The sequence below is a fragment of the Microtus ochrogaster genome, chromosome 4, assembly GCF_000317375.1.
Source record: "Microtus ochrogaster isolate Prairie Vole_2 chromosome 4, MicOch1.0, whole genome shotgun sequence".
Classification (NCBI taxonomy): domain Eukaryota; kingdom Metazoa; phylum Chordata; class Mammalia; order Rodentia; family Cricetidae; genus Microtus; species Microtus ochrogaster.
The window spans coordinates 79,674,600-79,700,574 of record NC_022011.1 but is presented as its reverse complement, the minus strand read 5'-3'; the positions used below and the strand labels follow the sequence as shown (position 1 = coordinate 79,700,574).

Sequence of the window (25,975 nt, the reverse complement as noted above, 5' to 3'; positions counted from 1 at the left end):
AAAAAAAAAAAAACTATAGAGGCAGCAACCATTCTAAGTATCTGTGCAACTTCTGGATTTGATGGCAGTCTTTTAAAACTTGTAAGACGTTTACTCTTCCAGTAACTCTTACAAAAGGGCAATTACTCGTCAGCATTCTTTACACAATGCGGGTGACACAAACACAAGCATGTATTTTATCCTTTCCGATCTTAGCTTCTGAAAGTTCATATAGAACTTCCATATTTTCAAAACATTCTATTATTTTTTCAGACTCACGGGTGAGCAAACACGAACAAAAAGAGATCCTCGCAGTGCACCGAATGCGCTCATATGCGCTAAGGGGGGAAAGCAAGTGGCGTGCGCAAGGTCGTGCTTGTCAGGTTCCCCAAAACGATCAGACACGGCTAACGTTGACTCTCTTCGACATCAGAGTAAAAACAGCAGGGCCCAAAGCAGGACGTTTCTCCGAAAGGCGAAGCGGCTCAGAAACCATCTTCTAAGCGGAACGCTCCTCCTCAAAGGCCCGGCCGCTGCCAGCTGCTCGGGAACGTGGGAAAACTTCTAGAAAGCCAAGGCTAAGAGCCCGCACTTGACTTTTAGGAGAATCCTTAACATCAGGGGCCTGTGTCACTTAGGCACGCACGACCGCCGCTGTCCCTACCGGAGGAGAAGGTCGGAGGAAGGCAGCTCGCTGTCGATTTTATTCCCTGCGACTCTGGCTCTGCGCCCGTCCCTCCCTAACCCTAACCTGACAGGCCCTCGCGCGGCGCCTCCCAGTCCCCCACGCAGATGTCCCACCTACCGTAGCGCAGCAGCGCTCGGTCTCCCGGTGGAGAAGCAGCATCCAAAACGCACCTAGCTCCCGGGAGCAGAGGCCGCCGTCGCTGCCGCCATATTACAGCCTGTGCGGCAAAATGCGTCAGGGAGGAGGTGTGCGCCGGGCGGGGAGGGCGGGGGCTGGAGAGGAAGAGCGCTTTCCTGCGCCCCGGGGCTCGACTGCCAGCCGTCCCGGTGGCCACGGGACCGCAGGCCGCGCCGCTGTCCCCGGGACCACCCCTCGGCGCCCCCACAGCCCGGAGACCTCGACGGAAAGACGGTTACCTCGGCCCGGCCGCCCGCCCGCCCGGCCGCTGCGGCTCCGCCCCTCGCCCTAGGCCCTTCCCGCTCTCGTACCCGGGGACCGCCGCGAGTGACGCCACGCCGACGGACGCCTTCGCGCCTCTCACCTGCACCGCCACCGACGTCTCGACTCCAGGCCCGGCCCCCGTAAAGCGCTTCAAATCTACCGCCGTCAGGAAAGGCGCTAAAGCACACTAACCGCCTCCCTCCCCCACGGCCCAGTCCAGGCGTGGAGGGAAAGCGTCGCGCCGGAAGTGCGTCAGGGGTGGGTTGAAGGCGTCTCCCGGCGTTCCCTGCCTTACGTCACCATCTTCTCCTTGAGAGTGTAGGCTCTTTAAGCCTTTTTAAATACATGCCTGACAGGTAGCATAAGGTTCTCTGCGAGTTGATTGGGTAAGTGTGTCTCCGTCAGACTGTCACAGCGCTCTCGAAATGAAGCACTTCACTTTATAAACCTTGGCATGCGCTGTTAGGATATTTAGAAAGACGGTTTGCCTTCCAGGAGCTTCCGATTTTCACTTTCAGCAAATGCTCAAAACCAGTAACAAAAAAGAGCTACTTTCGGGGCGTGGTAGCTCACGCCTTTAATCCCAGCTCTCGGGGAATTGTATTTTCTGAAACAGTCTTACTATATAGCCTTGGCTAGCCTGGAACTCTATGTAGACCAAACTGACTTCAAACTCACAGAGATTCGCCTGTCTCAGCCTCTAATCCCAGATTCTGGGATTATAGATGTACACCACCATGCCTGGTCCTTTTTTCTTTTTTTGTATATATATGTTTGTGCCTGTTTGTATATGCACTGTGTGTGTAGCTGCCTGCAGAGAGGTCAGAAGAAGGTATCAAATAACCCTGGAAATGGAATTAAAAGTGGTTATGAGCTACCCAATATGGTGCTCCTTCAAGAGCCGCAAGTGTTCTTAATGATTAAGCCATCTCGCCAGCCCTTGACCATTTGATTTAGTTCTCGAGGATGGCATTAAGAATCAAAGCGGCGTGCTGGTTCAGGCCTTAAAACACTTCTTCATTCCAGGCGGTGGTGACCCATTCCTTTAATCCCAGCACTGGAGAGGCAGGCGGACCTCTGCGAGTTCGAGGCCAGCCTGGTCTACAAGCGCTAGTTCCAGGACAGGCTCTTACAACAAAGTCCTGTCTCTACAAACAAAACAAACAAACAAACAAACATATTACCGCTTATTTTCATCTGCCATCTGTAATCCAGCGCATCATATTCTAATCATCCAACGACATGGACCTGGCAGACGTTAGAATAACATGATGGAAGGAATTCAGATTCCTGACTAATTAAAAGACTTGCCTTTCAACAGACCCATTCACCTAAAATCTTACTTTGTAACAGAAATATATATATATAGTATATATATTTATATCTATCTATCCTTAGTATATATACCATAGTACTAGATATACCATAATACTAGGACAAAAAAGAAGAAATTTCAGTGGAAAAAATTAAGTCTAGGAAGCTGGGAAATGGTGGTGCATGCCGTTAATTCCAGAATTTGGGAGGCAGAGGTCTATTGAGTGAGTTCTAGGACTGCCAGGCTGTTACACAGAGAAACCCTGTCTTGAAAAAAACAAACAAAAAAGATGTGTTCTCTACTAGATTGAGAGCAAGAGCATGTCAGGATCCCAGAAGTGTATTCCATATCCTTTCCTACTAATTCCATTGCCGCACCCCCTGTTGTGTGATAGAACTTTTCCTGGGGAGATGCAACACACAAGCCTACTCACCCCAGATAGGGAGCCAACGACAGACCAAAGTCTGAAGACCACCAGAGTCCAACTTGGTGAACCAATGAGTGTTACTGGGGTTGTTTACAGGAGCAGAATTTACCCAAAGGCAGCTATATCACCAAAGCCCACCCCAGCATGAGTGACATCTCTCCAAAAGCTGGGATGGTGAACCACTCTGCACAGCCTGCAGGCTGCTCAACAGTTGGGAGAGTGTCCTTTCCAGGTGCCTTGGTTGGTTTAAACCTCTTCCAGGCACCTTGACTGGTCTCTGCATCTTCAAAAGCAGGCACCTGGTCTGGTCTCAGAGCAGCTTGGCTGAAAGTCCCCAAGTTGTTTTTGCACCTTGGCTCCCCTTCCTGTTTGAGGCAATCTCCTCTTTTATTGCTGACTCTGGCAGCAAGGGGGCTTAGTGAATCTGATCAGTTTCAGGAACTTCCTAAAGCTATTTTGAGTTAGTTTCTCTCCTGTTAAGAAACTTTCTGTTCAGGATGGGATGTTTAAATCTTGGGAGGAAGCCGGGCGGTGGTGGCGCACGCCTTTAATCCCAGCACTTGGGAGGCAGAGGCAGGCGGATCTCTGTGAGTTCGAGACCAGCCTGGTCTACAAGAGCTAGTTCCAGGACAGGCTCCAAAACCACAGAGAAACCCTGTCTCAAAAAACCAAAGAAAAAAAAATAAATCTTGGGAGGAAACTGTTGCCCTGCTTCTGTCTCCGCTCGGGGCTTGTCCTGCAGCCCTGGTCGATCACTTATGTGGTGAGCTATTAAAGTCTTTGAAACCTATACATGCTGTCTCTCTCCTTCCTCATGGCGCACAATGGATCAGGTGTAACACTGACTGACTTACTCCATGTCCTTACTATGTGTGCATAGTAAGGCATGTGTACCTATGTAGGCGTGTGTGCATGTTTATGGTGCTGTGATGTGGGAGTGTCATATATCAATCTGTTGATTTCATTGGTTAAGTAATAAACTGCTTGGCTGGCCCTCATAGGTTAGAACATAGGTGGGTGGAGTAAACAGAACAGAATGCTGGGAGGAAGAGGAAGTGAGCTCAGACTCGACAGCCCTGCTCTGGAGCAGACACGCCATGCTCCCATCTCCAGGGTGAGCTTTGCTCTCTGAGGCACACGCAATGAAGCTCTGACCCAGGATGGACATAGGCTAGAATCTCCCTGGTAAGCCACCTCGTGGGCTACACTAGAAATGGGCTAGTCCAGGTGCGAGAGACTATATCCCCAGCACTCCATAGATGTCTAAGATCTAACAACTTCAAGAAAACCAGCCTACAAATCATAATCCCAGAGAACCTAGATAACAATGAGAACTCTAAGAGAGACATACATGGATCTAATCTACATGGGAAATAGAAAAAGACAAGATCTCCTGAGTAAATTGGGAGCATGGCGACCACGGGAGAGGGTTGAAGGGGAGGGGAGAGGAAGGGAGGAGAGCAGAGAAAATTTATAGCTTAATAAATTCAATAAAAAATTTTATTCAAATCCACAAAAAGAAAAAAATCTAACAACTTTCTAATCCCTCCCAATCCCATTTATTCTAAAGTATAAATTGCTGTGAGTGCTACCACTAAAATAGGTTTTTTAGAATAGGTTTTAGAACATTGAAGTAAGGGAGAGTGTTGTGTAGTAATTTCATCTGGATGGAAACACATTCCCTCCTGGATGGAAGTGAGGAATAGACTCACAAGCAGTTTAAGAACTTGGGGGCTGGAGAGATAGCTCAGCAAACTGGAGCTCCTGCTGTGCAACCCTGAGGTCCAGAGTTCAGATCCTGACACTCACATAACAAGAGAGAGACTTCCTGGGTAAGCCTGTAAGCCCAGCTCTGAGTAGGGGGTAGAGATAGGAAAGTTGCTGGAACTCACTACTGGCTTCCAGCCTAACTGAGAAAATACAAGCTCCAAACACAAACTTACACACATAGACATAGGCACACACAAATAAAGAAACATTTTTTTCCTTTTTTTTTTTTTGAGATAGGGTCTCTCTGTGTAATAGCCCTGGCTGTCCTAGAAACGGCACAATTCACGTACGCTATTGTAACCCCATTCGTCAGTGAGGCTTGCCACCCTATACCACATAAGAAAGCCATTATGAAAGTCCCCCCACACACAAACACACACAAGAATGCACCGCCCTCAGATGGCCCAGCCTCAGTTGCTCAGTTGCTCATCTTATCATCCATAACAGAGAGCATGCAACTGCTCCTCTCAAACACCTCCTTGGTTCTTTCAGACCCTGCCTAGGCTCCTAGAGTGTTGTTCCTTTTCCCGGGGAGACGTGGAGAAATGTCTATCCATTTCAGTGAGGACATTGATGACAGAGCAGAGGAACAGTTGTTCCACTCATGTCTATCTTAGTGAACCCATGAGTTTGCTGGGGTTACATAAAGGATAAGGAGTGGCTGAGGGGCACCTGCATCAACAACCAACTCCCTCAGCCTAGGTGACAACTTGCAAAAGCTGCTTTGGGGCAGCTCAGTGGTCTCTCCCCCAGTAGCTGTTTAGCTCGTCTAATCCCAGAGAGGGGTCCTGTAAGCTTCACAGCTCTCTTACCAATCTTTGCAATTTTTTAAAATGATTTTATTTATTTATTATGTGTACAACATTCTGTCTCCATGTATGCCCGCAAGCCAGAGGAGGGTTGCAGATCTTATTACAGATGGTTGTGAGCCACCATGTGGGTGCTGGGAATTGAACTCAGGACCTTTGGGAGAGCAGCCAATGCTCTTAACCACTGAGCCATCTCTCCAGCCCCAATCTTTGCAATTTTTAAAAGATGTATTTGAAGTCAAGCAGTGATGGCACATGCCTTTAATCCCAGCACTTGGTAAGCAGAGGCAGGCGGATCCCTGTGAGTTCGAGACCAGCCTGGACTACAGTTCTAGGATAGCCTCCAAAGCTACCTAGAGAAACCCTGTCTTGAAAAACCACACACACACACACACACACACACACACACACACACACACACACACTCCAAGGAATTTGCATGGGACAAGAAGCGAGCCTGTGGCAGATCTGAAGGATTTAGACTAGTATATATGTTGGGTTCGTGAAGCACTAAAGCATTCAGGAAAGAATGAGGGGAAAGGGGTGTGTGTGGGGGGGTGGAAAGCATTGGGAACTGTCTGAATCACTTAAAAGCAAATGTGGCAGAATTGGATTTAGCTGGAGTTCTAAGAAAAGAAGTGACAAGAAGCCAAATTCCGTGTTTCTAAGCAGTAGGAAGATAACCGAGACTGTGAGGGTTGTCCAAGAGATCCCAAACATTACAGGCTATTGCTGCCCCACCTGGCTGTCCCCGAGAGGTGGAAGGTAAGTGTCTATTGTTGACTTACCTTTGCTTCAGACAAAGGGCTCAGAGGCCCCTGACCTGAAAACCTCTTCTCTGGGGGCTAGCTTCCATGGTACCAAAAGGCTCCATGACAGCTTCCAAAGGCAGGAAGGAAGCAAACACATTCTACCCACCTATGATGCCTATGAGCCCCAAGAAGTTGGTGAAGCAGTGGCAAGCTTATCTTGGTGGTGTCCAACGGCTCTCTAATTGGACTTAAGAACCACCAGGTGCCTGCACAGGTCTAAAAAGGGCATCGGATTCCCTGGAACCAGAGTGACAAGTGGTTATAAGGGGCCATGTGAATGCTGGGAATTGAGCCCTGATCCTCTGGAAGAACAGCCCATGATCTTAACTGCTGAGCCTTCTCTCCAGCACCCATAACAACCTTAAAAAAAAACAGATTTATACAACACTTCATAGTATGTAATTCTGTTTCATTCTTTCAAAAATATATACATATGTTGGCCAAGGAGTGTTGTGAAATTACCAGTATTAAATTTGCCGGGCGGTGGTGGCACATGCCTTTAATCCCAGCACTCAGGAGGCAGAGGCAGGCAGATTTCTGTGAGTTCGAGACCAGCTTGGTCTACAAGAGTTAGTTCCGGGACAGACTCCAAAGCTACAGAGAAACCCTGTTTCGAAAAACCATAAAATAAATAAATTTGCTTAACCACCGGGTAGAGATAATCAAAGTAGTTATTAATTTTTAAGCATTTAAAAAGGTAAAACATGCATTTTGCACATAAGGGAAATGTTTGATGAACGTGTAAAGCTATGTATATACATCTGTATATGTGTGTCGATGGGGTCAAAGGACAAACTGAAAGACTTGCCTCCCTTCTTACATGTAGGTCCCTGGTAGGGAACTCACATCATCAGGCTTGGTAGCAAGCGCATTTACCTCTTAGGCCCTCTAGAATCATCAAAAAAAATATTTTGTTTGTATATTACAAATCTGTCAGTGCTTCAGAAACTGGGGAACATCTTCGTCGTAGAGATCCACTTAAGGGACCCGCGTTTCCCCCAATCACTAAGAACGCTTCAGTCAGTGAGAATGAAACTACCAAGCCCAGAATTCTCTGTGCACATAGCTCCACCTGTGCCTCTCGCGGTGCCCTTTGGGACATGTAGTTTGAATTTCTGTGCGTGCCGCCTTGGGGCTGCGTTTCTTCCGCTCTGGGACGCTGTTAAAGAAAGGTGTCTCACCAGGAAAGGCTAAACACCCCAGGACGCGATTGGTGAGCCGGAGACGCCAGCCTCCTCCTGCTGCTGTCGGGGCCTTGGATGATCCCTGCCTTCTGAGCCGTCGGTCGGGAGCAGCGCTGTCGGGTCCGTGGAGGGCGTGGGGAAGGACTCGCGGGTTTGTCAGCGGCTCTGCCTTCCGCACCCGGCTTGGTTCCGCCCGGGACGCGCGGTTTAGTTTAGCAGTCGCGGTCTCCTTGCGGGTTTGGGTCTCCGCAGGAGACCGGGGCAGGTCGAGCCCATTGCCGTCTGGTGCTGGCCACCTAGGCTCAGGGTCAGCTCTCCTGCGGGCCAGATGCACGAGTTACCTGTCACTTGTGAACCGTGTGCCGCTCACGCCTGCTCACCGCAAAGCCAACCGGTCACACTCCCCGAGCCTCTCCTACAGTTAAATGGTTTCCTCAAGGTCACCTTTTTGTAGTCGTGGATTGGCTGCCCGGTGAGACCCTATCTCCACAAACAAGCAAGCAAATACCCTAAAACAAACACAAAAACCGATTTTGTTTGTTTTTTCTTCTGCCGCGTTTGTGGTCAGAATTGAGCCTCTTAAAAATTGGGGGCCAGAAGAAACCCCTTTTTCCTGGATGTCTCATTTTGGATCAAATCTAGCTGGTTCAGACCAAGAACAAAGTCTGTAGTCCAAACAAAAAAGGAAAATCTTTGTTGCTTGAAGTTTGACGTTAGGGGGTTAATTTGATATTAATGAAACGAGTAACCAAGGTAAAAGTTGTTTTGCAGATTCTATTGGAATGGATTTAGAACCATCAGGATGGAAATAAAACACATTAGTGAAAGGCAGTTTTTGTGCCATCACAGAATACCCGACTTCTAGCCAAAGAAAACCTGTGCTAACAAAGGAACAGAAGCCTGTATTTTGGAGACCCATCCGTTATAAATATGTTCTGTCTCAGAGGCCTCTCTCTACTCTCTCGGAGAGCAGTTCAGTTTCGCCCCTTCAGTTGTGAGCCATTAATTATTCAAATGCAGAACTGTACAGATGAAGAACAAGTATTTGATCTTATCGAAAGAAGCCCGGCCATGCTTTCAGATCCGCAAGTGGGTTGTGCGTTTAATATGCTCCGGCAGTTTCAGAAGCAGAAGACTAACTTGGAAAAAAACATTGAGTTTGTTAGAAACCATCCCCAGTTTCTTACTCTTTGCAACGCAACAGCGAATCACATCCAAGCAATGGGTGATGACACCCTCGTGGATGTGCTATACAGCATAAGACAGTAAGTTGCTTTTCAGTTTATGAAAACAATTCTAGTTCATATCTTAATTTCCTGAGAATCTCTTTTAAATGAAAAACCATTCTTCCAGAAGACAGTTTTTCTTATACTGTAGTATCTTAAGGATATTTGAAGAATATTTTTTTGGTACCAGTTAGTGATATAGTTTAGAAAGCCAGGAAAGTACAAATGACTGGCTTTCCGTATGTGTGATTGGTTGATTGTGGAATAGTGGAGAAACGTGATTGGCTATCGGCAATGAGGATATAATAGGTTAAGTCAGATTAATGTCTGCTAACAAGCCAACAGTTATTGAGGTTCTATTTTTATTGATCCATTTGCAGTCTCTTGGCTTTCATAATTAAAAATTGCTTTGCCTTGTTTTTATTGAGGTTTGGTGTTGAATCCCATCACCCTCTGGTTGAAGCACTGGTTACAGAAGCGTGGAAAAGGCTGGAAAGGCAAGTACTCTGGGCTTATCATATAAGATCAGGGTTATCTGGGGGGGGGTGTTATCAAAATGAAATAGAGGAAAATAATGAAGTTTCATAGGGAAAGAATGCACTGGGCCTGGGGATGTAGCTAACTTGATGGAATGTGTGAGCGCATACAGGAGGCTGAGTACGCCATCCCCAGTGACACAGCAAACCAGCGTGTTAGGGCACTGTAGAGGTGGAGGCTTGTCGTAGTTAGGGCTACCGTTGCTCTGAAGAGACACAGTGGCCCTGGTAACTCTTACAAAGGGAGACATTTAATTGGGGGTGACATACAGTTTTAGAGGTGTAGTCCATTATTATCCTAGGAGACCCACACCCACAGTGGCACACTTCCTCCAATAAGGTCACCCCTACTCCAACAGAGCCACACCTCCTAATAGTGCCACTCTCTATAGGGGCCTGTAGCACAAATAATAAAAACCCAGAGACAGATATTAGGATTCAAGATGAAGATCAGAAAAGCAAAGTGGTCAGCCACTGGTTCTTACCTCTACTTCAGACTGAAGTGGGTGATCCTGCCTCCACGAATCCTCAGGCTGAGACTGAGTATGAGACCTGTCTCCCCCGATTTTATATTCCTCTGTAGTGCTAGGATTAAAGGCGTGCACCACCACTCCCTGGCCTCTATGGCTAACTAGTGCGGCTGCTGGGATTAAAGGCGTGTGCAGCCACTGCATGGCCTGTATGGCTGGCTAGTGTGGCTGCTTTGCACTCTGATCTTCAGGCAAGCTTTAGTTATTAAAACACTAAGTAATATACCACTATAAACGCCATTTTCTTTCATACCACCACAAGGCTGAGGATCAGAAATTCAAAATCATCCTTGGCTTCACAGCATGTTTGAGGCCTGCCTGGGCTACATGAAACCCTGTCTCAAAAAAAAAAAAAAAAGAAAAAAAAGTTTGAAATTCAATTCATTTGAGGATTTTTAATTGTGTAAAAACATTCTTTCGGGGGCTGGAGAGATGGCTCAGCGGTTAAGAGCACTGCCTGCTCTTCCAAAGGTCCTGAGTTCAATTCCCAGCAACCACATGGTGGCTCACAACCATCTGTAATGAGGTCTGGTGCCCTCTTCTGGCCTGCAAGCATACACACAGACAGAATATTGTATACATAATAAATAATAAATAAATATTTAAAAAAACATTCTTTCTTTAATAAAGAAAGGGAACTGTAACACCCGATTCTGTATTATCCCCTGGGTACAGTTTGCATGCCACTGTACCGTACGCGAGCGGCAAGGGCCTGGAGATTGAAAGAACACACTAGAGACCTGGGTCATTCGAAAGGAGATCAGCCAAATGCCATTTGTTCAACTTTAGGGAAATCCTTAAATACCTCGCTGATGCACTAGGAATTCCCCCCAGGCAGGTGGGAAATTGCCACACCCAAGATGGAGTCAACAGTGCCCTACAGTTAATCACCTGATGGGGCAGAGGGAGCACAGGAACAAACAGAATGTTTTAGCTGGCTGACCAGAAACTGTCCTCAAGATGAACCCCAGGAGCAGGGGTAGACCCGGGCCCTACAGGGAACTATTCCAGCTGTTGCCTGTTTCATTCAGAGCAGGCCTCAGTATGCTTTTCCATAGACGTTAAGTGCGGCAGAGTCACAGGTAGTCACTAGTTGCTTGCACTCTTGAAGAGTTCTGCTTTAGAAACAGAAGATTCTAACTGACTCCAGAAAACAAACAAACAAAAGAATAAGCTTAAATTTCGGGGCTTGGGAGATGACCTGGCAGTAGATTCCTAGTACCCATCTGGCAGCTCACGGTCATCTGTCACTCCAGTTCCAGAGAGTCTCCTCTGACCTCCAGGCCACGGGTGCAATACGTGGTATGCAGATGTAAGCTCAAACAAAACACCCATACACGTTAAATAAAAGCAACAACAACAACAATAACAACAAACACCCCTAGATTGCAAGGGCTACGAAAGGAGATAAAGGAAGACACGAGTTTGGTGGACTGCGAGGGGAGGGGGCTGTGTGACACTTGAGCATCTCTGGTTTTCCTGCTACTCCATTTCTGTGAGACGGCAGTGACCACAGGTTACAGTTGGCTTCAAAGCTTCTGGAAGAGTTAGCTTTACACCAGTTACTGTTTTTGTTAGATGGCACCTTTCACTCTTAGCTTGTTTCGTGTTGCTGTGAATCAATTTTGACTTCACCCAAAAGAAGGATAGAAAAGAAAGTAAGCTTGAGGTCCTCTGCTGTTGACGGTATTGTCGCAAGTGCACTGTCCAAGCTGGACGGCTGTGTTTTCATGTGACCGTAACTGATCATCATCGAGAGGAATGTGAACTCTGTTCAGGATTTTCTTGTGAATACACAGCACACTCTGCAAGTATGTGTGGGAAGTCCTCCGTGTATGAGAGCCGAGGCAGTAACAGAACCAGTTTAGGAAACCTTCTGCACTTTCTACCTAGGAATCTGTGGTAGCCAAAGCCACTACTAGTAGGATAAGGCAGATGGAAGTCAAGGGAAGAAGACTCAAAGTAGGAGAGTGATGGAGGATACGAAAGCAACCCCAAGGACCAGCAAGGTGCTCCGTGATTGATGAAGATGCCTGTCCCTAAGCCTGGTTGAGAAACAGGACTGGAGAGATGGCTCAGAGATTAAGAACACTGACTGCTCTTCCAAAGGTCCTGAGTTCAATTCCCAGCAACCACATGGTGGCTCCCAACCATCTGTAATGAGATCTGGTGTCCTCTTTTGGCCTGCAGGCAGAGCACTATACATAATTAAAAAAAATAATTTGAGAAACAATATCATGCTAGGCAGTTCATGCTTGGAATCCCTGCACGGGGAAGGTATGAGGCAAGAAGATTTCTATGCGTTCTAGGACAACCTGAGCTACATAGTGAATTCCAGGCTATCCAGGACTGCAGAGGAAGACCTTGTCTCAAAAACAAACACCATAGGCAATATCATCGCTTCCCCCAAATTCTCCTTAGAATCGCCAGCTCCGCTTTGTTATCCCCAAAGGATGTTGACTTTTTAGTTGTTTTTTTTCCCCCCGTGTTTATTTATTCATTTTGTAGGGGCCATGGGAAGGGTAGGGCATGCATGCGTCACTGGTTGTGGAGGTCAGAACAACTGGCAGCAGCTGTGCGGGATCAAGGTTATTGAACCTACTCACTGAGAAATCTTGCGGTCCTGCAAAAGGATTTTCACCCTCGCCAAAAGCTAGGATTTTGTTTTGTTTTGTTTTTGTTTCTCAAGACAGGGTTTCTCTGTAGTTTTGGAGCCTGTCCTGGAACTAGCTCCTGTAGACCAGGCTGGTCTCGAACTCACAGAGATCTGCCTGCCTCTGAATCCCTAGTGCTGGGATTAAAGATGTGTGCCATCACCGCCTGGCTAAGTTAGGGGTTTTTTCGTTATGGTTGTTGTTTGTTTTTTATAAAAATGAATTCTTATAGTACTCATGTATCTAGTTCTCATTGTGTTTTGAGAAGTCTTCCATAATATATGACTCAGTGGTTCTTTATTATTTCTTTTCGGACTTTTAATTCTTTGAGACAGGGTTTCTCTGTGTAACAAGAGAAGAGAAGCCTGGCTGTCCTGGAATTTACTTTGTAGACCAGGATGGCCTTTGAACTCATAGAAATCTCCCTGCCATTGCCTCCTGAGTTCTGGGGTTAAAGGTATTTGCTACCACCATTGAGCTCCGTGGTTTCTTCTTTTTATTGCTCTGTTATGTTGCTCAGTGGCTATGTGGAATTTAGCCATTAATACTGGAAATTTTGGCTCTTACGTGTTGTGCTGCTATGAACTTCCTTAGGTTAAGAATAGATTTTTTTTTTGGTTTTTTTTATTTTTAAAAATTACATGTATATGTATGTGTCCAGTGGGGGGGGGATGTGTGTACTCGTGTGCAGGTGCCTGCAGAGGCCAGGGGAGGCTGTCCAGGACCTTGTTCTGTAGACCAGGCTGGCCCAGAACTCAGAGAGATCTGACTGCCTCTCCTCCCATGTGTTGGAATTAAAGGTGTGCACCTAGCTTGACATTACTTGTTTTTTGTTTAGTTTTGTTTTTAGTGTTGAAGATCAAACCCAGAACCAGGGTCTGGCATGTGCTGGGCACGCAACCAACCGCTGACTTACTGCCCAGCCCTTGAAAAACCTTCATCTTATTTTATAACTACATCATGTGTTCTAATTGATACTAATGATCTAATTTGAATTTCTTTTAACAGGTTTGATACTAATGTGCTCTCAATATTTTCTACTTGCCTGGCCGATCAGCATTTATATTTCAGTCCATTAATGGGAAAAATAGCTGATATTGTAAACAGGAACTTGGAAACCATACAGGACTTAAGGTACATTTATTTGGGGCCTGTGGGGTGCGAGGATTCTGGGCTTTGGGTGCAGATAGAGATGTGTCAGGTGTCACTATAACCACATCTCTTGTGAGGTCGACATCCTCATCTACACAACAGCGACGACAAGAGCTGCTTGGTACTGTGGAGATCTCTGAGGAGCTAAGGTTTTTAACTTACTGAGTTGGCCTGCCGTGTCCGCAGCCAGATGTCACATTTTCACGTGTGGCAGCAGAAAACGTGGGATTGCCAAGTCAGAGCCAGAGGACTGTTTCTCACGATGCCGGAAAAAAGTAAAATAGCAAAACAATTTATGGCATGAAGCTGTATGCTTGCCAACTTCTTTTCATATCTGCTCATTTAATTTAGAACTGGTCATTTTTGCTAGGAGTATAAAAATCTGTGTATCTTCTTTTCTCCTTCAGGGCCTTGTCTGTCTTGATGGTCAGCATTTCTTCTGTAATATCCCACTGTTTCCAAGAAAGACTCGTGAACAAAACAGAACTGCTTTTTGACGGTGTCGACTCTTCCAAGGTCAACATTGCTAGACGGATATTACTGTTCCTCCGCAATGTCAAGTGCAGTTATTACCCGCTCCTGGAGCGGTGCAACAAAGTGTTTATAGGCAGTATGAGCAGTCTTGACTTGGAGGCCGTCTGTAGAATCTTCAGCCTGTATCAGTTCCTGCAGTTCCACAGTTTTGAGTTTATTGAAGTGGCTCGAAGGAGGCTAGTCGAGATGATCCCCTGGTCATCTGGCCACCCCGCAAGTTTTGTCAGATTGTTTACCACGTTGGGACCGGTGGCAGGGCCTGAAATAAGGAAACAGTAAGTTTAACTTAAAAATGTTCTATTCTTCATGCTTAGCTCTCCTCGGAGCTCGGAAACTCACCAGAATCACCCTGCCTATGGAAGGGAAATAATCTGTTACAGTCTGTTCCTTCAGATGTCTGGTATCCTCCACAGTGGACTAGACAGAAGATGAGGGGCCCCGCCTAAGTATTTTCATCAGCCCTTCCTGGGTCTGCACAGAGGTGTGAGACTCCTGTTTAGGTTGCGGTAGTCTACACAGTGGGTTCTCTATCCTGTTATCTTCATCCTGCTCACGTGGTGTCAGAATTCCCAGGTTGCTTCCGGTCATGCTGTTTTATCACGGGAATAAAAAACCTAACTAAGACAATGTTAATGATAATCATGTGTTACAGATATTTATTCCAATTCCAGAACAAGTAGTTCTGTTATTAAAAATGATTTTACACACACACACACACACAAAGATTGGCGATAATTAAAATAAAAATAAGAAAGCACACATTGGGTGCAATGGTGCCTGGCTGTGATCCCAGCGTTGGAGGGAGTGAAGTGAGCTTGAGGCCACTCTGGGTTATACAGGGAGTCCCAGCTGAGCCCGAACTGCGATTCCTCCCCTCAGAACACACAGATGCAGGAACAGGTGCACCTACAGCCTGAGTGAGTTTAGTCTGGCTCATCTTTTTTAAGAAGTTCTGATTTCATAGACTATTGATATAGATATAAATATCTGGAATGGTTAGTTGGATTTTTTTGTTGTTTTGTTGTGAGTTGAACACAGAAAGGGTCTTTCATGTGTTAGACAAGAGCTCTTATCTATCTACTTTGTATTTGGAGACAATCTCACTCAGTTTCTCGGGTGAGTCTTGAACACTTGCAATTCTGTATCAGCCCCTCACACTGCTGAATTATGGGTCAGTACCTGGCATTTGGTTAGATATGATATATATAGGTTAGATCTTGCTCCATTTAAAATATTTAGATATTGCTAGGAGATATGTAAATATTAAACTAATATACAAACATCATTTGCTTATCTCTTCCTAGACTATGAGGCTAGAGTTATGCAATAATAACTCTAATCCCTAATCAGCGTAACTATATGGAATATTCAGAATTATAGTAGCCTTTTTGTTTTGTTTTGTTTTGTTTTTCGAGACAGGATTTCTCTGTAGCTTTGGAGCCTGTCCTGGAACTAGCTCTTGTAGACCAGGCTGGCCTCGAATTCACAAAGATCCTCCTGCCTCGGCCTCTTGAGTGCTGGGATTAAAGGCATGCATGACCACCGCCTGGCTATAGTAGTCTTTTTAAAATATTTATTTTAAATTATTTGTATACGTGTGTGTGCATGAGTGTGCATGTGTGCATGTTTACGTGTGAGTGCAGGTGCCCTGGGAGTCCTGTAGAGTGTTAGAGTCCTTGGAGCTGGAGTTTCAGGTGGTTCTAAGCCACCTGAAATGGTTGCTGGAAACCAAACTCAGGTCTTCGGCAAGAGTAGTACACATTCTTACCTGCTGAGCCATTTCTTTTTTTTTTTTTTTTTGTTTTGTTTTTCGAGACAGGGTTTCTCTGTGGCTTTGGAGCCTGTCCTGGAACTAGCTCTTGTAGACCAGGCTGGTCTCGAACTCACAGAGATCCGCCTACCTCTGCCTCCCAAGTGCTGGGATTAAAGGCGTGTGCCACCACCGCCCGGCTGAGCCATTTCTTTAGCCCAGGAATTCATAGCAATCTGTAGATGCGTGTTGAAGAGCTTTCTTTAAGCAGGGTTTCCAAGAACTCCATAGTAGAGAGATCTGTAGTTTTTCTGTTACCCAAAAACTGTTCATTCAAACAAATTGAAAGCCAGTTTTCCAACATTAAAAAAACCTGTATTTTTGTTTCTAGGCTTAAATCAACTATGCTGTTGATGTCAGAGGAGCTGAGCGGCCAGCAAGTGCTGACAGTGTTGATAGCCATGGAGGATATGGAGAGCAGAAATGCACACTTGATTAAAAAGTAGTATTTCCTGAAATTCATGGCGCTAAGTTTAGTTGTCACTCATAAGTATCTGCTTTTTTTTCCCTGACAAATACTTGTGTCTAATTGCTTTGAAGTAATAAAGAATGAACATTGTTTATGTTCCCAAATGTTTGTGACTTCAGGACAGAGATGGGGTTCTTTACAGAAGTTTTCATTTCCTTTCCTGCTACTGCTAGACCCAAGCAGAGCATCGTAGTGCATGCATCATAGTGCATGTGTAGAGCAAGGGCTGTGCTTTCCAGAACACTTGGCTGGAACTTTCCAGATCATAAGGACTTGTCTCACTGTTGCCTCTAACTTATTGGTAGTGTAAGATTTAAGAAGGAAAAAAAAAAGCCATTCAAATTGCATATGCTTAATTTTTCTTTATTATATGTTCCTTTAGTTAAGGTTCCACTGTCTCATTTCTCATTATGTTTCCCTCTTTCTCCTTTTCTTTCAATTATTTTTAGCTCATCCCCCGAGGGCCAGAAGGTTATGGGAAAAAAATGAGATTAGTTTTGTTAATTGCTAGTAATTTATGATAAAAACTATTCTTGGCAACAGGATGTGGAATTTGATGTCTGCTCCATGAGCTTTATTTCTGTTTTTTCTGTTTTGTAATTTGGGAAGTAAAGCTATGCCCTTCTTTAGAAAAATATTCTGTAAAAAAATTGTATTTCTGAGTATTTGTCCTGCATGTATGTATTTGTACCATGTATCTGGTGCCGCAGACTCCAGAAGAGGTTGTTGGGTTCCCTGGAACTGGAGTTACAGATCATTGTGAACCATCATATGGGTGCTGGGTCCTCAACCCAAGTCCTCTGGAAGAGCAGCCAGTGCTCCTAACTGCTGAGTGACCTTTCCAGCCCCTAAAGCCATGCTTTTCGCCCCCTTTCAAATTCACACTTCATGACTGCCCCCTTTAGTTCTGTTTCTGTCAGCATCTGGAGACAGTTCTGTCAGAACAGAAGAGGAGGCATTTTTTACTGATCCTCCACAAAGCAGTGTGTGTGGCCTGAAGTCTGTCTAGTCATTGTTCAATAAACAAGTGAATGACCGGGCTATAATAATGTTCTTTTTAGGATTGCTTCGGTGCTGTATAAACATCTGGATACCTATAAATCAATAGAGCTACTGAAGATAACACAAGCCTTGAGTTGTCTGCATTTCCAAAATAAGGAGCTTTTTATGAAACTTCGAGAATTAATTCTCAGGTAAGAGTTAAGCATTTAAAGAATAAAATATTCAATTAGTATTTCATTTAGAAATATATCCTTGTTTGCTTTATAGTGTATAAAATAGCTAGAATTTTCTAAACAAACCTGAATGGCTTATTATTGACGTTCTGAGACCTGGGCTGTATCTACTGTGCCGTACTATCGTGTGCCCCTCGTGTGATCCCAGTACCACTAAACAACTAGGCAAACATATACACAGTTTCTCCTTTACCTTAATAGCTGAAAATGACTGTATTTTCTCTGGTTATGTAACATGCGTTCTCAGTTTTCCATTGATTTGGTTGAGCTAAAATGAAGCATTACTAATTTTACTTTAAGTTTACTAATAACGAATGACCACTGCACTGTGGCTAGCATGGACTAGTAAGATTTTATTTCCCAAGCAATCAGTGGGGTTTGTGGGTGTGTTTCTTCTTTGTTCTTTTTTATATAGGAACTCAGAACTCCAAAAACAACAAATAATAAAATCACAGCAACTCAGTTTTGTATTTAATGTAGATTGAATCATTTCTTCCACACTTCTAAACGTAAAGGTGTCTTAAAGTGGCCAGTCCTTAATTTGTTGTTTAAAAATTACTGACCTCACGGTGAGGTAGTTACTGCACAGATTTGGAAAACAGGGAGTAGAGAGTGAGGTCAGGTGTCTGTCTGTCTGCTTGTGAGCATGTGTCTGTCTGCCAGTGTTTTAAGACTGTATATCTGGGTTGGGCGGTGGTGGCGCACGCCTTTAATCCCAGCACTCGGGAGGCAGAGGCAGGCGGATCTCTGTGAGTTCGAGGACAGCCTGGTCACAAGAGCTAGTTCCAGGACAGGCTCCAAAACCACAGAGAAACCCTGTCTCGAAAAACCAAAAAAAAAAAAAAAAAAAAGACTGTATATCTGGTATTCATAACTAAGAAGGGAATTGGTATTATTAAGGGTTGTCCTGTGCCAGGGCCTATTCAACATCGCAGCAGCTCCTGGTGGCCATGCAGACACTGAGCTCAGATTCTTGCACAGCAGTAGCAGCAGCATTGGCTGCGGCAGTACCAGGCTCTCTTCTGATGCTGACCTTTTTTCCATTGATGGTGGTTTTCTTACTTGGCTGTCACCTTCGCCTTTCCTTAGTGACCCCTAATGATCTGTCCCCTGTGAATTAATTTTAAATGAACCTGACTTTCTAAGGCCACCTCACCTTTTTAACAATTATATAACAATATTTTAATTCACATATTTTGTGTATCTTTTGGTTGTTGCTGGCATGTTGGTTATATTCTTTCTGTTTTTTCCCCTTTTCCTTTATGTAACAGTCATTTGGAAGCTAGCGTCATGCCGAGTGAGATTTGTATTCTGGTCTCTGCTTTATCCATGCTTCCTTCCTCTCACCTCGACCAGACAGCGCTGTCCCGCATCGAAGCCATTTTACCCCAGTGTGACTTCAAGGAGCTGAGCGATATTGTAGTGTCTCTTCTGAGGTGGATCCAGAATGATCACACATGCTTGGCCGGCCCTGCTAGACAGCAACTGAATCTCCTTCGGAAATTAGATCACTGGGGCCATCATCGATTACAGCAAAGCACCAGCTTGGATCTCCTGTGGGAGGAGCTTAAAGCTTTGAAAGGGGAATGGCTTCAGGAGTCCTTGGTTGAAGAATCAGTTGCTGCTTTGGAGCACTTTGTGGATGAAATCGATGGCACCAACGTTGCAAAGATCGCGTTTTTTCTTTCCAAAACTAACTACCTCAGCACCGTAATACTTGATAGGATAGCTTCGGTGGTCGTCCAGCAGATTGAAAAGGTGAGATTTAAGTGTTAGACATGACTTTTACACTGTTCAGCTTCCAGAAAGCACATACATACATGGATATATAATTTATAAATACTTAAATACTTTCTAAACTTAGATGAGAGTAAAGTTCAAAATTTCAGCTCTCGCTTCTGGTTTATCAGTTTGTTCTTTTTCACTTTAAAGCCACTTTTGAGCAGGGTGTGATGGCACACTTGAGATCTCAGTGTTTGCGAGGCTGAGGCAAGAGGATTGCCAAGAGTTTAAGGTCCAAGTGGACACACAGACAGACCTTGTCTCAGACAAAAGGAAGCGGCCGCCTTGTTCCCCTCGCCATGGATTTGGAGAGAACCATGGTCATCCTTTGATTCCTTCAGCCCTTAAGATCAGAAGCCAGAGGGGCTTTGGTTTGTTTCATTTTTAAGAGACAGAGTCTCATTATGTAGCTCACAGTCTAGAACTCCCAGAAATTTTCCTACTTCTGCCTCCCAAGTGCTGGGATAAAGCATGTACCACTATGCCCAGCTAAGATCAGAAGTCAGAATTTTTTAATTGGAAGGCAATATTTAAAATATTAGGCATATTTTCATGGTTGCCAATAACTGATTTTTAATTTTCTTTTTTTTCTCTGTAATCCTGGGTATCACTATTAAACAATTGCAGGCTGGCAAGATGGCTTAGCAAACAAACACACTTGCCTTCCAACAATGCGGGTCTGATGGACCCGAGTTTGCTGCCGAAATCCTTGTGATAAACATGGAAGGGAGAGCCAACTACATAAAGCTGTCCTCTGACTTACACTTGTGGATGTGGCACACACACTCGTGCACGTCTCACACACACACACACACACACACACACACACACACACATGAAATCGAGGGAAGCGTGAAGACTGAGAAAATAAGGTATTTGCTGACACTCGCATTCCTAAGTTGTCATTGTATACTTGTTTCTGAAATTACGTTGGCTAAGTTGCCTTATGGATCGGATGAGAAGACCCTTTCTTACAAAATCATTGTCTGTATGTTAGGATGAGGTCTTTATTCAGAAGCTAGTGCTTTTTCACAATGAACATAAAAATGTCTAACTTGCTTAGCTTTGTGCCCGACAGGTGCTTAGATGAGTGATGTGTCAACAGGGAACAACGAAGTGGCTGTAGATCGGTGGTCGCTTGCTTGGGCCTTCGGTCCAGCCCTCAGTACTAACAGGCAGCATAGCTCACTCCTGGAATCTCTGCAACTGGCCTTGAGCTTGGGCTGTAGAGTGAGACCCTGTCTCAAATACCAAAGGATGGAAAGGAAGTGGAAGAAAGATGCTGGTGGCTATAAATTAAGGGACTTCCTTGGCTGTAGAAAGATGTTATTCTGTTCAATGCGCTGATGACATGGAAGTAACTGGGGCTTCTTCCTGTTCATTTCCAGTGAGGGGTGGATCCCACAACAGGGTTTTCACCTGGCTGCTTTGCTGTTCTGTACTAACATTTTCACAGTTACTAATAGTTACAGATTTAAATAGATCATTGCAGGATGCAAAAGTGATACATTTGTAATTTCATTATAGGCGTGTGAGAAAGATTTCGTCTAAAATGGTAGATTAAAATTAGTTTCGCTGAAGCCAATGCTAAATTCTTGTTTGTTCATACAGATCCATCCCTTTTCCATCCCCGCTACTATTCTTCCATTCAGTGTTTTGAACTATGATCCACCTCAAAAGGATGAGTTTTTAGGAGCGTGTGTCCAGTGCCTTAATTCTTACAAAGGTAGGTAAAATGATTGGCAGTATAATGGGTGAATAGGTTCTTGTTCGTATGACCTAAGAGCTGTTACAATGGCCTTCAGTAACCGGGTATTCATAATAGATGGAAGCTCTGTGCTACAGATGTTTAAAGCTGGGCGTGGTGGTGTATATCAGCCCTTTGGTGAGGCAGGAAGGTTGCTTGTTTGAGACCAGCTTGGGCTGGGATGGACTTCTGTCTGCCTGTCTGTCCATCCATCTGCCTGTCTCCCTACCTGTTGTGTCTTGAAAGAATCTGTCTCAAGAGAAGTATTTCTCTGAAGCCTTTTTAGTAGGAAAATGTGAGACTTGTGCACCAATATAGCCACGGCGTGGACTGGATGATGTTTTGTCCTGCTTGCTTTATCTCTTGCTCGCTCCCCCACCCCATTTGTTTTAAAGCATGCTGTCCTTTATTACTGAAGCACACCCCTGCCCAGAATGATGAACCTCTTATATCAGCACACACCGTGAGCACAGTAAGAAACTCCAGTGGTCCCTGCATACTTAAAGAGTCTGTGTTTAATGTTTTCCTAATCTGTACCCCAAATATAACCACTCCAGTGTTTACTTTGGTGGTTACCTGTTTCATCTCTCATAGTCTAGAGTGTCGACACTTTTAACTTTGTGTCGACATCTGGGGAGAAGCTTTCAATTCTTTCTTCTTTGTTAACAAGGTTTTCAAGGACCTATTAAAGTTGAAGGGACAAATATCTGTGTAGTATATCCCCAGTCTAGCTTGAACTATAGCATTCTCCTGCATATGCTTCAGGGAAAGGGAACATTCTCCATGCAGCCACTATGCCAGCATTACAACCAGGATAACCAACAGTGCCATCTATTACCTAGACCATCATCAAAGTTTCCCATTTGTTACCAATTTTTTTGTTTCCCATATAGGGAGGTTATGTGTGCGTGTGTGCATAGTGTGTGTGTGTGTGTGTGTGTGTGTGTGTGTGTGTGCGCGCGTGTGTGTGTGCGCGTGCTTCTGGTATGTGAGTGGCAGAAGACAATCTCAGGGGACTTTCAGGTACTTGGCTTTCTCCTTGTGAGTGTCTTTTGTTTGTCACTCCGAGGGCTTCACTCACTGGAAAAGCACTTGCCCAGCATGGATGGGACCCAGGTTCAGTGCTGGTGCTGTAAGAAACAAATGAACAAACAAATAAACCCAATGGAGTGATGATTTTCCTCATTTTGAATGCAGAGTAGGTTTTTATAAAAAATAGCTTTTATTTTAGATTTACTTATTGTATGGTGGGGGCATATGCCACAGTCTGGGTACCACGTGTGTGTGTCACAGTCAGAGGACAACTTGTAAGAGTCAATTGTGCCTAACTATTTGCTTTGCTCATGATTTGGTCTTTTTTTGTAAAAATAAAATCAGCAAAGAAATCCAAAATGAAAGATTATTGTTTGGTTGGTTTTGGAGACAGGCTCTCACATGAGCCTAGGCAGACCTGCAACTGTAATGTAGCCACGCTGGTCTCAAACTTGTGCAGTCCTCCTGCCTCAGCTTCCCAAGGTCTAGGATTATAGTGGTGTGCTACCACATCTGTGAAGATTTTGGGTTCGTCTTTTCTGTCCTTCATTAGAATTCTTGTGTCAGTGCATCATGGTAGTTTTCCCTTCCCCTGCGTAAGAAGGTTCTCAAGTGAGGCAAATCTGGCAAAGCCTTAGCTTTATCTGAACTGCCTATCTATATGTACATGGGAAACAGCTGTATGTTATAATTTTAAACTCATTTTTTAGGTAAATTGGATCCTGTTACATTAGTGTTTGTTGGTTTTTCTTTGGCCACGCTTGAATATTTTCCAGAAGATCTGCTAAAGAAAATGTTCACCATCAAGTTCTTAGCCAGATTAGATTCCCAACTTGAAAGTATGTATCTGCAATTTAGTTTTAGAATTTACTAAATGTACCTTGTATGCAAGTGTCATTTGTGTCCATACTGAAGCATTTAAAGGTTAATGATATTATTTCCTGCTAATAAAAGCATTTTATGATTAGCTGGGGGGCAGTGTAATGGTAGAATGCTTGCTTAGCATTTGTTAAGCCCTGGGTTTTATCTCCAGAATTGGGAAGGTGGGGATGTGTGTATACATATATGCAGATATACTTGTAAATATATATAATATAAAATAGTATAACACACACACACACACACACATACACACACACACACTATACCCAAGTTTTCAGCATTTGGGAAGCTGAGGGAAGAGGATTTAAAGTTTGAAGCTGACCAAGCCACCCAGGGCCTTGTATTGAGATCCTGTCTTAAAAAAAATTATGAGTATAATGAAAATTTTTATAAACACATAAAACATCAGAGTTAGATTCTTTTACCAAGTAAAACCAACTTTAATGGGGAGGTACTTTCTTTTCCTTCTTTTGTTTGGAGAGGATTGAGCCCAGGGCATCTTGCATGCTAACCACACATTCTACTATTAGGCGATACTCAAGTGCTTAAAATGTTTCTTTTGTGTCTTCCTTTTGGTCCCATATAAATACTTATGTATCAAAGTATGTTTTTAAATAGATGGAGCTCTTAAATTGCTTTTTAAGCTGCTGTTTTCATTGAACTATATTCTGAATGTCATAAAATATTTTTGATGTCATATTTTTACTGGATTCATGGCATACCATTATATAATTATAGTGAAACTTCTGTCATTTAAAACTGTTTTAAAAAGGGCAGTGCTGTGGATTAACTCCAGGGCCCTGTGCATGCATTGCAGGCATGCACTATAGTTATATCCTGGGACTCATTTCTCATTTTACAGGTTGTTTCCAATTCATTACAACTAATAAATGTCACACATGACCATGGATTGGTTTCTTAGGATAAATTCTAAAATTGGAAGGAAGTCAATGAAAATTCTTGTTGGCATTTTTTAAAATGTAGTGATATAGCTTTAAAATTAGCAATGTGTAGAAATTGGTCTTTTTGTTGTTGTTGTAGTTGTTGTTGTTTTGAGACAGCATTTCTCTAACAGCTCTAGCTGCCCTGGAACTCAATTTGTAGACCAGGCTGGCCTTGAACTCAGAAATCTGTCTGCCTCTGCTTGCTGAGTGCTAGGACTAAAGGCATGTGCCACCACTGCCTGGCAGAAATCAGTCTTAATCATGTTACCAAATATATCAACTTAAAGATATGAAGCATTCACAAAGGAAGTGACTTTCTCATGTACGGATTCAAGTATCAACCAACAGTGGGAGTCATGGTGTGAAGAAATGAAGTTTCTGCTAGGTCTAGGCTATCCAAATCCATCGGTAATTTGTTTTTAATTTCAGTTTTACCTTCAAGTCTAAGTGCAAGGGTCCAGTTCCGCCTTATGGAGTTAAATAGAGCCGTCTGCCTGGAATGCCCCGAGTTTCAGACCCCGTGGTTTCACGATCGCTTTTGTCAAGGACACTATAACAAAGGTTTGTTTTCTTTTGGTAAGAGAGTATAGTTAATTCCAGAACAGATTATTAGGTAATACGTTGTTATCACCATTAAATTTAAATATGGTGAGAGTTTCCAGAAGGGCCTATGGCTTGTTAAATAGTTTTGTAAGTGGGTTTCATTTTGCAGGAATTTCTTAACCAGGACACCGACCACCTGAGCAGGCACTTATCTCCTACTGTGTTTAGTGTTATCACACATGGATCTCACTTGGCTCTTACCGTATCTATTTGCTTCTCGCGTGTGCCAGTGGTTGCACACCCAGGCCTGTGTGCAGGTCAGAGGACAGCTTTCTGCAGTTAGCTCTCTCCTTCTACCTTCATCTGGGCTCTGGGGCTTGGGAAGTGAGTGAGCCCTCTTACAAAACTGCTGAGCCTCCTGGCCAGCCCTGAGGCTCTGGGTAAGAATTTTTACTTTTCGATTTGTAGATTAAGGATGGCTTTTCATTTTCTTAATTTTCCTAAAGATGTCGGTGTTATGACTGGAGCACAACAGCAGATCTATAAGATGCTAGCAGAAATTCTGGGAGGACACAGATGTGTAAAGGCTTCGACTCTTTCGCCGTATTACCACACAGTGGGTAAGTCGCCGGACACCGCCAGCTCCTTTTGGGCCAGACTCACTCGGATCGTCTTCTTCTGATTAGCTGGAACTTTAGAAAGGTTTCTAGCTGTTTGTAAAAATTTGTTTTTATTTTTACATGTGTAAGCGTTTACCCACGTTTGTGTAAATGTACAAAGTGTAGCCTTAATACTTACATAGACCAGAAGAGCGAGCCATACCTGTGAAACTGCACTTACTGACAGGGATGAGTGACACCTAACCCTAACCCTAACTCCTAAACCCTAATCCTGTGTTGATGTTGGAAACCCAGCCCAGGTTCTCTGCAGTGGCCTTCAGTGCTCTTCATTACTGAGCCCTCTCTCAAACCCCAGGTTTATAATTTCTTTTCAAATTTTGTTTTGTTTTTAAAGATGTATTTATTTATTATGTATATAATGTTCTGTCTGCATGTTTGCCTGCATGCAAGAAGAGGGCACCAGATCTTATTACAGATGGTTGTGAGCTACCATATGATTGCTGGGAATTGAACTCAAGACCTCTAGAAGAGCAGTCAGTGCTCGTAACCTCTGAGCCATCTCGCCAGCCCCCTTCTTTTCAAATTTTTATTACGAAAATTTTCTTTTTTTTTTAATTTATTTATTCATTAAGGATTTCTACCTCCTCCCCGCCACCGCCTCCCACTTCCCTCCCCCTCCCCCGATCAAGTCCCTCTCCCTCATCAGCTCGAAGAGCAATCAGGGTTCCCCACCTCCCTCCCCCTCCCCCGATCAAGTCCCTCTCCCTCATCAGCTCGAAGAGCAATCAGGGTTCCCTGACCTGTGGGAAGTCCAAGGACCGCCCACCTCCATCCAGGTTTAGTAAGTTGAGCAT

At 44.2% G+C, this 25,975-nt stretch overlaps 2 protein-coding genes across 9 annotated transcripts in view; one reads left to right on the top strand and one right to left on the bottom strand.

The window, feature by feature from the left end:
* Nucleotides 1-1,372, bottom strand: part of Ppig (peptidylprolyl isomerase G) — a 28,513-nt gene extending 27,141 nt beyond the window's left edge. Inside the window, exons 1-2 of one of the 7 annotated variants that reach the window (XM_013345997.2) lie at nucleotides 1,209-1,351; nucleotides 785-884 (exon numbers count right to left, since the gene is read on the bottom strand). The gene's annotated coding sequence lies outside the window, so the exon portion shown is untranslated. Of the gene's footprint in view, nucleotides 1-784; nucleotides 894-1,155 lie in introns of those variants that run through there. The other 6 variants (XM_013345994.2, XM_013345995.2, XM_005346525.3 and 3 more) reach the window with 6 other exon arrangements.
* A 6,002-nt stretch (nucleotides 1,373-7,374) lies between these two features.
* The window catches only part of Fastkd1 (FAST kinase domains 1), a 24,401-nt gene continuing 5,800 nt past the window's right edge, over nucleotides 7,375-25,975 (top strand). The window contains exons 1-11 of one of the 2 annotated variants that reach the window (XM_005346523.3): nucleotides 7,375-8,690; nucleotides 9,080-9,148; nucleotides 13,380-13,505; nucleotides 13,931-14,332; nucleotides 16,199-16,309; nucleotides 17,398-17,529; nucleotides 18,843-19,329; nucleotides 20,965-21,079; nucleotides 22,843-22,971; nucleotides 24,388-24,519; nucleotides 25,008-25,121. In XM_005346523.3, coding sequence (XP_005346580.1) covers nucleotides 8,356-8,690; nucleotides 9,080-9,148; nucleotides 13,380-13,505; nucleotides 13,931-14,332; nucleotides 16,199-16,309; nucleotides 17,398-17,529; nucleotides 18,843-19,329; nucleotides 20,965-21,079; nucleotides 22,843-22,971; nucleotides 24,388-24,519; nucleotides 25,008-25,121 — 2,152 coding nt within the window. In that variant the 5' untranslated portion in view covers nucleotides 7,375-8,355. The remainder of the gene's footprint in view (nucleotides 8,691-9,079; nucleotides 9,149-13,379; nucleotides 13,506-13,930; nucleotides 14,333-16,198; nucleotides 16,310-17,397; nucleotides 17,530-18,842; nucleotides 19,330-20,964; nucleotides 21,080-22,842; nucleotides 22,972-24,387; nucleotides 24,520-25,007; nucleotides 25,122-25,975) is intronic. The other variant, XM_026778758.1, reaches the window with a different exon arrangement.